Below are 12,726 nucleotides of genomic sequence, written 5' to 3'. Positions count from 1 at the left end.
CCTCCTCCGTGGAATTCCTCGTGCGTTTGGTCGCCAGGGCAGCTGCTCCCCAGGAGTTCTGCAGTGGCTGCAGAGTTTTGGGAGTGACACCTCTCCACGTTGGGTACCGGGAATAGATTTTTGCATCCCAAAGACGTGATTTCTGTTTTGCTGGAAGCTGCGTTCCTGGTCGCTGAGTGTGGAATTTGGAGGGAAGGAGCTGTGTGAGGATCGATCCGTGTGTTTGTGTAGGTGTGATGGCTTTGAGTTGTTTTATTTCCAAAGTTGATGCAGGGTGCAGGAAGCAAGGGGAGCACCGTCCAGCCAGAGCTAAACCATCCACACTGCCAGTTTATTGCCCCAAATTTAGAAAGATTTTGGGTTTGGCAGCTTAAAGATTTCATGGTGATCGTCTGCAGCTGCTGATTCGGTCACTCCTGAATAATAATTTAATCTGTGACTTTTGAGGTGCAAAATCTCTCCTGGCTGGCAGTGTGGCTGTGGTTGTGGGTGTGTATTTGGGTATATAGATAGGGTTTTGGGTTTTTAATAAAACCCTCTCTTCACTCGGGTGCTCTGCAGTGCAGTCATCCAGAGCTGCTCTGCAGACACTGTTTCCTCAGTGTCTGGATTGTGAGAAAATAAACCATTTCTATTGATGGCTTGATGGGAAAAAAAAATATTTTTAGGATGCTTGTTCTGTCTGTATTTAGACTTCACCTGTTCTTTCATTATTTTTAACACTTTGTTTTGACCGAGGGAGCTGAGCTGTTCCCAGGGGCTTGGAGAAAGATCAAGTGTCTGGGCTGGGGTACCCTGATTTTTTTCCTGATCTTTTCTAGGAAGATAATTGTTTGATAATCTCAGTTTTGGGATAATGACAGGAGTACTGTGTGCCACAGCAACATCAGGTTCTCCTCTGCTCCCTGCAGAGACCCACCTGCAGCTCTTCCTCCAGCTCTGGGTCCTTGGCCCAGGAGAGGTCTGGACCTGCTGGGGCCAGTCCAGAGGTGCTGAATGCCAGGAATAAGATTTATGTAAAGAACAGTTGCAGAAAAGTATCTGAAATAAAGATTCTGTGTGTCAGGACAACTTCCATCTGCTGCAGAAATTCAACTTCCACTGAAACAGAAGTGCTGTTACTGCAGAACCTCATGTTTCTAATGAGAAAAACTTCAAATTCTGGTTACTCTGTCTGTAACAGGGACAGAATTACATGTTTCAAACCCCAGTGCCTGAGCTGATCCTGACCATGAGCTCTTGGTTGAAGTCATGGTCCTTCCTTTTGCCTGAGGTCACTGGGGCAGCTGCTCAGGTTTGCAGCAGTTAAACCAGCGGTGTGATTAGTCCGGGCATGGTTTGTGCTGGTTGTGGTTGTCCCTGGCCTTGTGTTAAATGATTACCCTGGGTTTGATAAATTTACAGAGGTGGTGGTGGTGGAAGTTCTAGGGGCAGGGAATCTGGCAGGTGATTAACTTTAGTGCTCTTTAGATAATGCAATTAGTTAAGACAAATGGGAGGCTCTGGAAGTTCGTGACTAATGCCTTGTAATTCTGGCAGAGGATGGGATCACTGAATCGCTTCCAGGAGGAGTATTGTCCTCCCTCTGCCTTGGAGGCTGGTTTCCTCTCCCCAGTTCAGCCCAGTGGTGGGACTGGAGTGTTCCCTGCGGATGGAAGGGGCTGGGTGACCTTTGTTGGGATGTCTCAGGTTGTGTCATGAGGCTTTCCCATATCCTGGTATCCCGTTGCTATTCCAGCCCAGCCCTTGCCTATTGTTGGGACCCCAATGGCCACTCTGTGCTGCCCCACAGCCTCCCCTGCCCTGACACAGGTGTGCAGATGTTTTCTCCTGCCCCAGCCTCCGTCAGTGCCCTTTGCAGGTGAACAAACCCTGCTTGGAAGTGTCGCAGCAATGGGATTGGGACCATCCAGCTCCTGCACAGGCCACTCACTCTGGCTACGGCCAGACCCACTCAAGTGTTTTTCTGCTTTCTTAAGTGTGAAGGGGAGCCCAGAGATCCCTTAATTCCAAGGTGATAAAGCCGGGTGCCTGTTCAGTCTCTGGATGCCTTAATTTCTGGGTAACCTCGAACAGACATAGAAATATCAGGAGCAAGAGCTGCCTAGAAAGTGCTGCCCTCACTCCCTGAGTCTTTGGGTCCATCAGCTGGTAATTGAGGAATCCAAACTCCCCACATCACACCTGCCATTGCTGGAGTGCTTCCAGCATCTGCACTGATGGCTTCAGGGTTTAAACACTACAAGCCCATAACTTTTGATAGCAGTCGGGGGGGTCTGACCCAGCTCTTGGCCTGAAGCCCTTGGGAACAGCACAGCCAGGCTCAGCTGCTCGTGGGTTTATGTCAGGCAGGGCTAAGTGACTTTTAAGAGTGTTTGGCTGCCTTTCTGCCTGTAGTGGGAAATTGGCCCTTTACTGGAAGTGAGCAGCGACTCCTCCTGTACCAGCCCCTGGCTCTGCTGGCAGCAGCTTGGTGGGTTACCCTGGTGCTCTGGCTGGGCTGTGAGGAACCACAGACCCACCTCTGTTGGCAGAGTCTGTGGGGCACCAAGACAGACCAAGTTTGTCTGTCGGCCCTTCCCTTGGGGACAGAGGTCTCTGGCCAGCCCGAGTGCTGGAGTTTGGTGCTGGGAGTATGTTGCTTTTAATTAACAGCAAAGTTTTTCTGCTTCAACAGAGTTTGAGAATGCTCTTTGGTGTGGGAGGAGGGCTGAAGTGATGGGATGGAGCTGGGGAAGGGGCAGGGATCTCTGCCACAGCAAAGGATGAAGAGCAAGAAGTGCTTATCGGCTCTCGGTTCTTGCCACCTGAAATAGGGAAACCAGACCAGGGCTGGATGTTAGGGAGAGGATTGATGGCTCTTTCTGAGCCAAAGTCTGTGTGACTCAAACCAACAGCATCACTGGGCTGGCACCAAATAAAACAGTTGCAAACCATCCAGCCCAGTCACCAGAAAAAGAGCAAGGGCAGAGCCTGGTCGCTGTTGCTGAAGCACGTTCCTTGTCCAGGCTGGGGCTGGCCCTTGGGAAGAGGATTGGTGGATCTGCCTGGATTTACCTAGATTCAAATCCAGGTGACACCAGCACTCCTTCCCCTGCTCCTGGCAGCCTCATGTGTGCAGAACCTGCCAGGGGGAGAGGAATGTTTCCCGCAGGCTCCCGGTAGTGTTGCATTGGAAATTGCAGTGAAACAGCCACGCTGTGATCTGGAGTAGCTGGGTCTCTGGGGGCCCCTGCACATGAATGAAATCCTCAAGTCCTTTGGAGCTGGGCTGAAGCCTTTGCACCCCCTCAGCAGCCTTTTTTTAATCAAGCACAAAGTGGAGTTGAGCTATGCCTTGTTGGATGCTCCTCTCTCCCACTCTGTGTGCGGGGATGTGCACAGCCCGAGTCGGCCTTGACCGTGTACCCACACTCCTGGCCGGGGCTTTCCCTGCTTTTTCAAAAAACAGATTTTCAAACAGCCCCTCAGAGCATGTCCTCAGTTCCAGGTTAATTTCTGAGATCTGTGGAGCGCGAAGTAGCGGAGCCGCTCATTGAACAGCACGAAATTAGAACTTGCTGGCTGAGTGAGGAAGGAGCTCTCTGGTCTCATCCTGACTCCTCCAACCATGGCCGTGTCTCTGTTCCAGGATTCTTCATACCTCGATGAGCTCTCCAACAACAACTCCCTCTTCTCGTCCCCCGCGGATTCCCTCTCGGACATCGCAGATCCCAAGGACTTCCTGCCCGCCGACAGCCTGAACCACGTGCCAACACTATGGGATGTGAACACGCCGCAGCAGAACCAGATCGAGGTAGGGGCTGCTCCTTTCCCATCCTCCCAGCAGACAGGAGGTACCTCAGGCTTCATCCCATGGGGGTTGCACCAAGGAATTGAGAAACCAACCCCGTTCCTTCAGGTGAAGTTTGAAATGTGATGATGTTGCTGTTACCAGCTTCACTGCAGGAGGGAAGGGGTGAAGTGGTGGCACATGTTTAGTTTCCTGAAGCAGGAGGGAATCCAGACACCCTCAGAGGGATTCATGCACTTTTCCAGAGTGCAGTGCAGGCAGCAGGAGCTCTTTCTCCTGGCAGCTGTGGCAGGTAGGTGCATCCCTATAACATTCAGCAGGTCCAGGGTGCTTGGGATTGCTGAGGGGATGGACACCAGGAAAACCACCCTGACGTGGATCGTTAACTTTCCCTGCCAGCAGCACCTTTTGTTTGCCTTCTCCAGGGTAAATATTTCAGTAACAGTGACTAAATAACTGTCTCAAGACTCACCATTTGTGTTTACTTTGTGAGTCCAAGTCCCTGCAAGCTTCTACATCCCAGAGTTTTCTGGGGCATGGGATCTCCTGGCAGTCCTTCAGCATCAACTGATTGTGGGCATTTTTGGGCATTTTCACCAGCCCTCTACTCTCTGCTGTGCCTCAGCTGGGGGACTGACATGGGCACCACAGGCACCAACTTGCTCTGGGAGTTGTTGGAGCCACATCATCCTCATCCACTGGATTTGGGTCTTGGCTCTCACAGTACCTGCCCAGCTGTGCCTCAGGTTTCCATTGCAGGTCACTCTCTTAGGAAGAATGAGGGAAAAACACACAAAGTAGCTACCCCAGGAGGCAACTGGGGTAGCCACTGCTGCATTTCGAGCCTCTGCTGTGCTCAGTGTCTCTGACTCTGCTTCCTTGAGCAGTCTGCAAGCCTCAGACCAGTTGGAACTTGCAGTTTGAGGCAGGAGGAAGAGAGCTGAGCTATTGGAACGCAAGAAATGGCTGCAGACATCCCAGGCTTGCAAATTAGATGGTTAAAATTGCTGGAGAGCAGAGGCATCCCCCAGGACAGAGAAGCCACGTGCCACATTGCTCCTGTTCTTGTATTATTGTTGGGTTTTTATGTAGTAGCCCAAATCCCTGCAGAAATGGCTCTGTGGTGGCCTGTGTCCAAACATGTGAACTCTGCTTGAGACATTCAATGCCTAGAAAAGCCTGGAGTTCTGTGTCTGTGGAGTGCACAACAAAAACTTACTGGGAAAAGCTGTTCTAAATCCAGCACGAAGAAGACGAGGGAGAAATAAACATTGTGTGAGACTGACTCGTGTGAGCACAGCAGGATCTCCAGCAGAGTCCCTGCCCCTGTGCTGTTCCTTGTCCCTGTCCCTTGTGTCCCATGCTGTTCCTCACATCCTGTCCTCGCCTCTTGTGTCCTGCTGAGCTCTTGGGCTCAGATAAGGCCAATTAACTCCTTGGAATTCCATTTATAAACGACTTCCTTTGGAAAGGAATCTCCAGCTAATTTTAAATGTTGTCTTATCTGTGTTTGCTGAGGCGGTTGGGGCGGAGTTGCTGCTTTTTGGGCTGTTTTTTTAACTGAGTAACATTTCCTGAGGTGGTGTCAGTGAGGTGCATCGTGGACAGGAGATTTTGGTTTCATTTTTGCATGGAAGTGGCACCATGTTCGGGGACACTGGGTTAAAGAACTTTCAAACTGACTCACCACTGGCCTCTGCACATTGGTGTGGGATATCAGCAGCTTAGATAATCTTGTCCCTCCCCACATCACCACACCAATTCTGTAGAATTGCAGGAATTTTGGCTTTTGAGCAGCCAGAGCAGTCACTAAGCTACAGTGATGGAACATCAGTCACGTTACATCCTGATTCCTGTGATCCAGGACATTCCTCAGCTGTGGCTGTGCAGCCAGCTCTGACCCACAGCCTGCTGCTGGGTTATCAGGAGTGTAGTTTTTCCAGAACTTCTGTCTCAGAGACCCAGGCAGAGCAGGAACATTGGTTTCTCACAGTTTTGATGCATGGGATATCCCAGGAGCCAAGCTGGCTGCATCCTGGGGGAGACCCCACTGTGGATCCCAGGAACAGGAACAGCCTTGTGCTTTGTCCTCTTTAAAAATAAACATTCCCAGCTCCTTGAAAATCCCTGGATTGAGGTGCTGAAGCTGGAGGTGGCTCAGGATCAAAGTGGAAATGGCTGGACACAGAACTGCCTCCATGTGCCTGTGGGGAGAGCTGTTATGCCAGGGAAAGGAGCTGTATCCGATATGTTGGCTCTGTTTATCACTCAGGAATGGGCAGAGAGGGAAGAGCTGCCACCCTGTGAAATATTTGCAGGAGCAGCAGGCAAAACAGCTTCGATTGTCATGGAGTTGTGAAATAACCTTTTAAAAATAGTCCCTGTCATACATTGTGGTTTCTGTCATCCATCTCACACATTCCCAGTTTTTAAGTCTGGGAAGTGCAGCCCAGCCTTGGAAGCCTCTGACTGGGATTTGTGAGCTGCTGATGCAGTTTTTTGTAGCTCATTCACAGTATGTTCGAGATGTGAGCACCCTTTTCCCAGCTCAGAGCCCAGGGAAGGGATTTGCACAGAGGGAGGTTGGCTTGGCAGCCGTGTGGGACTGATTCCCTTCCCAGGGAAGTCATGGCAAGGTGGGACAAAATGGAGAATAGTGCAGAAAGGAAAAAAGTGAAGTAAGACTGAGGCCGTGATTGTGCAATTGTCAGAATCTCTCCTGCTTCCAGCCCCCTGTTCTCACGGATCTGTGTTCCTCTTCTCTGCATGTCCTTAGCACAGAGGGAGGAGAAAATCAAACCAGGAGGTGAGGGAGGGTAGGGAAATGCAGGAATTGTACAGGTGGATGATCCATCTCCCACTGCAGCTCCTGCTTTGGCCCTCACAGCCCATTCTCACCTGTGTGTGTGGTTTGCAAATGCTCCAAGCAGCCAAGGTTCCTGTTGCTTCCTCTGCAATTCCCGAGGTGGAATGCTGAGTGCCAGAGCTGGGTCAGGATAGCAGAGGTTTGTACTTTGGGGATTTTGTGATGAAAACCCAGCCTTGCATTTGTTTCCTGCTGCTGGAGCTGCGAGAACACGTCCTGCCCTTCCAGCAGCTCCTGGCCTTTCTCCTGTCTGAGACCAAACTGAACTTGGATTTGTAGGTGGGGATGTTTCACCTGCTCTCCAGATTTGCTGGCACTGGAAACAGTTCTTCAGTCCAGCTTCCTTCTGGTAATTCTGACTCAGGCTTCCAGGAATGGAGGGTGGGTTTTTTCTTTCTTCTTCTTTTTAATTTTTTTAAATTTTATTTAAAAATAGGAGTGTTTATGCCTAAGAACTTCCCATCTTTCTCTGCTGCTGGTGCAGCATGGGTCTGTCATTGAGCTTGGCGCTCTGCACAGGCTGTAAACTTGGAGTAGTGCTGCTCCTGGAGTTGCTGATTGCTTTGGATGCCACAAGCTGCTGGCCTGACCTTGCTCCCCGTTGAGAAATTCCAGGGTGAATTTGTTTGTGTGGGAGCAGACAAAGGATCTCCTCAGCCCGGAGTATCTTGGGAGCTCTTTCTCCTCGCAGAGTGTCTTGGGAGCTCTCCTGGCAAGCTGCATGGTCCAGGGAGCAGTGTTCAAGGATCTTTGTTGGTGCATTTCCATGTTTGCCCTTCCTCACCCACACCCTTTGTGTTCCAGCTGTTCTCACCCAGCACACCGTTCCCAGGCCTGAACAGCTCCAGTGACCACGTTCCTGCTGTCCCCAACACCCCGCTCCTCATCAGCTACCAGGTGAGATCCATGGCTGGCCTCAGTGGGATGCTCCTGGTGATATCCCAGTGCTGAGGGGAGCAGTTCTGACCTTTTTCCCTTCAGAGGGAGTGAGACAAGAAACTCGGACAGGCACAAGTCCCTGCCCTTTCCCAGAAGTGTGTTACATTTCCCAGAGGGAAACCTCGCTGTGTTAAGGGGCACTTTGGGCTCTCAGGACATTGCTCTCTGCTGTGGGCACAGTGCTGCGTGTAAAGCTGGGCCAGGTGCCTGCTCAGGGCAGGTCAGGGCATGGCTGGGCAGGGTTCACACAGCCCCACAGCCCATCCCAAGAGTGGTGCAAACATCTTTCCCCGGTTTGGTGAGGAGCAGGCATTGGGCAGCTCTTACAGCCCCTGGGGTGGGCTCCCACTGATGGCTTTCCTTACTCTGGGAATGAATGGATTGTGTTTAGGGGGGTTGTGGCTTTGGGGGATGGTTTCAGTGTCAGTTTGAGGCAGGGCACAATACCACGTGTGTCCATAGCTCAGCAAGAACATTAACATTTAGTCAATGCTGGTTTTCTTCAGTCTCAGGCTCCTGCAGAGGAGGAAGATGAAGGTGAGGAGGAAGAAACGGAAGAGTTGGGGCAGACGGAGACCTATGCAGAATATATCCCTTCAAAATGTGAGTGTTGCCTTGGGAAGTTCTGTTGACTCCATTGAACAACCTAATTTAATTGTGTGTTTGCTGCGGCACCTCCCAGGCTTGTGGTTTTCTAGGAAAACTCTACACTGCCCTGGGCTGCAGCTGCTTGATGAGCTCTGAGGTGCCCCTGGGAGTGAAGACCTCGACTAACCAGTGTTCTATTGTCATTCAGCCAAGATTGGGAAGCACCACCCTGACCTGGTGGTTGAGACGAGCACCCTGTCAAGCGTCCCCCCACCTGACATCACCTACAGCCTTTCCCTGCCCTGCTCTGTGGCTGACAAAGGCTCCCTGTCTGCACTACAGCTGGAAGCCATCATCTACGCCTGCCAGGTACTTGCTGCACCTCGGGTGTCTCACACCTGAAGGAAGCTGCCTCTTGCAGGGACAGGTGTTCACGTGTGTTTTAAAACAAGTGTAATTCGGGTGATGAAACTCCTTTGGCATTTTAAACGCCTTTTGAAGGATTGTTTGAAGCCAGGGGCTTCTATGTGATCTGTTCCGCAAAGAGGCAAGAATCCTGGACTTTTCTTGCAGAGGGCTTTACATTTTGGGGGCCTTTCCCATGAACTGCCACTTGTGAGCTTGGCCATGACCCCTGACCTTTCCTGCTGTCGTTCGGCTGAGCGGTGCACGTGCATCTGTGGAATGTGTGAAAGGGTTAAGTGGTGCTCACGTCAAAGCTCCTAGCAAAGGCAAATCTCGTTTAATTTTCAGTTCTGTTCTTGGTTTTATAGCAACATGAAGTTTTATTGCCCAATGGGCAGCGAGCTGGGTTCCTCATCGGGGACGGTGCCGGAGTCGGAAAGGGCAGGACCGTTGCGGGCATCATCTTTGAAAATTATCTTAAAGGGAGGAAAAAAGCTCTGTGGTAAGTTGTTGGGGTTTTTTTTCCCTCTTTTCCCGTAAGACCTTGGAGTTAGTTTGGATCTAGAAGTAAGGAATTCCTTAGTGCTGATGTTGGCTTTAGAGTTGAGTCATGCTGTGGCCTTGGGTAAGTCATTTCCACCTCTTAGTGCCTGACTGCTGCCTGTGAAGTGGGAATATTCCCCCTGCAGCAGGGATGGAGAATGAGTCACTGTGAAATAGCAGGTTTTGTGCTCCTTGGGGTGAGATGTCAAGCCTGGCCCCTGCTCTCTCTGGAGTCGTGGAGGGTTGTTCCTGGGCTTCCCGAGTGCAGACCCAGGAATATGGGGCTTTGCTGCAGATCACAGCCTGTGCCGAGGGGCAGACGGGCTGTCAGATCTCACACTGGGGTTCGTGGGCAGTGGGAGATGTGACAGCTCTGCACAGCTCCTCCTGCTTTAGTCAGAGCTGTTAATCACCAGAGCTGTTAATCACCGTGTGCCCTGACTCCCCGGGGACATACCCAGCCCAGACTCCCCGGGGACATAGCTAGCCCCAGCTGCTGGGGGAGATAACCAGCCCCAGGAGGAGATAACCACCCCACACCTCCTTTGCAGGTTCAGCGTCTCCAACGATCTCAAGTATGATGCTGAGAGAGACCTGAAGGACATCGAGGCCTCCCACATTCCTGTGCATGCTCTGAACAAGGTAGGAGAGGAGCTGCACTGCTGCTCTGCGAATCAGCCCCCGGGAGCAGTTGGAGGCTCTGGCTGAGCACGTGGAGCAGCCTCTGCCTGTGCAGGATGAGGCTCAGGCAGCAGCAGAGCCTCTGTTCCCACCTCCCAGCCAGCTCTTCCTACTCAGCCTGTGTTCCCTCCTCCCAGCCAGCTCTTCCCACTCGGGGCTCCAGCTATTTTTATCATGGGGCTGCACAGGGAGCACAGAGCTGTTCCCTGCTGGGAGTGGGAAGTGTCTGCAGACAAGTGCAAGTACAGCAGAGCTGGAACCTTCCTCACCATTCCTGAGGAATCCTGTGGAGAGAACAGCTCTGTGAGATGTGCTCTGCTCTCCTGAGCCAGCCTTTCTCAGTGCTGGTTCATGGAATCACTTCTCAGAGCTGCAGTGAGCACAGAAATGCACAGACTGGTGTCTGTCGTGGCCTGTGGTTGAGTCTCTGTCCAGTGTCTCCCGGTTCACTTAAATCCTCTCCTCTGGTTTTAATGGTATTAAATAACCAGCTCTTACAAACTCCATAGAAACCACAGGTGTTTGACACCTCTGAGTGTGCTCCACTAAGAGATTGAAAGGGATTTTGTTTTCAGCCCCAAAAGACTTTGAATGGAACTTTCTTCATCTCTTTTCCCCCTACCTTCTATTTCGTTACATGTAGGATCCATTGCAGTGAGACAGACAACAATCTCACTTAGTCACAGAGAAAATGATTTTCTAGAAGGAATTAAAACAGACAGGAAGGGTCAAAGCAATGAAAGACTCTAAACTGTTGCTTAAAAAAAAGGAAGCACTCTTTATTGCCAGAAAATCGATGTCCCCGCGCGGTCCACGCAGTTCACTGCATGCATCCAGATGTGCTGACACATTGGCTGTGGCACTTCTCCAGGCATTTACAGTCCCTGTCATCACCGTGTCTCTGTGCCAAACACAAATGCTGAAGACATCAGCTACCAACAGCTTTTTGCCTGTTCTGAGCTTTTGCCTGTTCTGAGCTCAGACTGGGATTTGTTCTCAGAGCGGGAATGTGTGTCCGGCACTCGGCGGCACGGAATGTGGGCAGGGGTGGGTGTGACATGCTGGGGACAGCAATCACAGTGTGTGTGTGCTCCTGCTCTTCTGCCTGCAGATTAAATATGGTGACACAGCTACCTCAGAAGGAGTCCTCTTTGCCACCTACTCGGCGCTGATTGGCGAAAGCCAGGCGGGGGGACAGCACAGGACGCGCTTGAAACAGATTTTGGAGTGGTGCAGGGAAAACTTTGAGGGAGTTGTATCCTTAAAAAAAAAACCAACAGCCAAAAAGTGGAGAGAGAGAGGAACTGCTGCTTGTGATTGGGCTTCAGCAGGGAACAAAGAGCTTGGGGCCATGTGAAGTCATGGGGAGCAGCTGTGGGAGCAGCCCAGTGTCTTCAGGAGACACGAATCCCCCACACTCTGATCTCCTCCTCCTCCTCCTCCCAGGATGCAGTTAAGGGGAGGAGGGGAAGAAGCAGCTGGCATTAACCTTTTCAGCATTCCTCTCCCGAAGTATCACAAGACAAGACACACCTTGGAGGTGAAGGGAGAGGGAGGGGTGGATGGCTTTGGGTCTGAAGAGCACAGGGCTGGGCAAACCCAGCAGATTCCATGTGTGGGCCATGAGTCAGTCCTGTTGATACTGGGATAGGTTGTTCAGTTGGTTGGAGGAGACTGGGCTGTATTTTCTGTCTGCTCCCATCCTCAGGGTGAAACTAGATCCTTTCTCCTTAACTGACACTGCCCTCCAGATTGTGTTTGATGAATGCCACAAAGCCAAAAACGCCAGCTCTACCAAAATGGGCAAAGCAGTGCTGGACCTGCAGAACAAGCTGCCTCGAGCAAGGGTTGTCTATGCCAGTGCCACAGGTGAGCTGTTCTGCCCACGGGGTGGGCGTGAGAGCAGCAGAGGTCCCCTCTGACCTGAAGGGGCACCCTGAGGTGTGAGTGTGTGTGAGATCCTGTAAGGAGAGGCCAGTGGTGCTGCAGGGCTAGAGAGGAGCTCAGCGTGCCCCATCACTGATGTTACTTGCAACTTTTTGGCAAGGTCAGATTAATTTCTCTCCAGTTTATGTTGTTCCTGGCTGTTCCAGCTGCTTGGTGATGTTTACCTGCTGTATGTAGGGAGGGCAATGTTTGGAAAGGTTTCTAAAGGCACAATGCAAATGACAACCTCTTCAGAGTTCTCTTCACTTGAGTCACAACTATTCCCAGCTGCTGTGGGTTTGCTGACAGTGTCTTCTGTCCTAACAGGTGCCTCGGAGCCAAAAAACATGATTTACATGAGCCGCCTGGGGATCTGGGGGGAGGGAACCCCGTTCCGAGCCTTTGACGAGTTCCTGCACGCAATTGAGAAGAGGTGAGTCCTGTCCAGCCCTGGGCAGGTGGGGGCCTTGTGTGGGAAATGGTGCAGTGCCCGAGGATGGTGTGGGCAGCGTGAGCCAGGGGAGGGGCTGGTTCTGGAAAGGCACCTGCCTGATGCTGCCCCGGGGCAGAGGGAGGGTCCCATAGCTGGGGTTCATAGCTGGGGTTCAAAGCTGGGGTTCCACAGCTGGGGTTTCTAGCTGGGGTTCCTGACTGGGTTTCACAGCTGCGACTCCAAGCTGGGTCCCACAACTGTTGTCCTTTCCCAGGGGAGTCGGTGCGATGGAGATTGTGGCCATGGACATGAAGGTCAGTGGGATGTACATTGCTCGGCAGCTCAGCTTCACTGGAGTGACCTTCAGGATCGAGGAGATCCCTCTGGATGAGCAGTACAAGGCTGTCTACGACAAGGCAGCCAAGCTGGTGAGCTGGGCCTCTTGTAGTGGGAGGCTGAGGTCTGACCGTGTTTTGGGCACTGCTGCTGGTATGTGGGAGGGTGTGAGGCCCCAAAATGTGGCCATGACCTCAAACGTAAGAAGGAAAAGAG

General features: G+C 51.7%; 1 protein-coding gene across 1 annotated transcript in view; it reads left to right on the top strand.

Moving 5' to 3' along the window:
* Positions 1 to 12,726, top strand: part of SBNO2 (strawberry notch homolog 2) — a 47,393-nt gene that overhangs the window by 20,747 nt on the left and 13,920 nt on the right. Inside the window, exons 5-14 of the mRNA XM_082298072.1 lie at positions 3,632 to 3,796; positions 7,464 to 7,556; positions 8,105 to 8,201; positions 8,395 to 8,555; positions 8,960 to 9,093; positions 9,686 to 9,776; positions 10,927 to 11,070; positions 11,567 to 11,684; positions 12,069 to 12,174; positions 12,449 to 12,602. Coding sequence (XP_082154198.1) covers positions 3,632 to 3,796; positions 7,464 to 7,556; positions 8,105 to 8,201; positions 8,395 to 8,555; positions 8,960 to 9,093; positions 9,686 to 9,776; positions 10,927 to 11,070; positions 11,567 to 11,684; positions 12,069 to 12,174; positions 12,449 to 12,602 — 1,263 coding nt within the window. The remainder of the gene's footprint in view (positions 1 to 3,631; positions 3,797 to 7,463; positions 7,557 to 8,104; positions 8,202 to 8,394; positions 8,556 to 8,959; positions 9,094 to 9,685; positions 9,777 to 10,926; positions 11,071 to 11,566; positions 11,685 to 12,068; positions 12,175 to 12,448; positions 12,603 to 12,726) is intronic.

The sequence above is a fragment of the Coloeus monedula genome (assembly GCF_965178545.1).
Source record: "Coloeus monedula genome assembly, chromosome: 27".
Classification (NCBI taxonomy): domain Eukaryota; kingdom Metazoa; phylum Chordata; class Aves; order Passeriformes; family Corvidae; genus Coloeus; species Coloeus monedula.
Note: the sequence above shows the minus strand (reverse complement) of the source record. Positions and strands in the feature narration are given on the sequence as shown.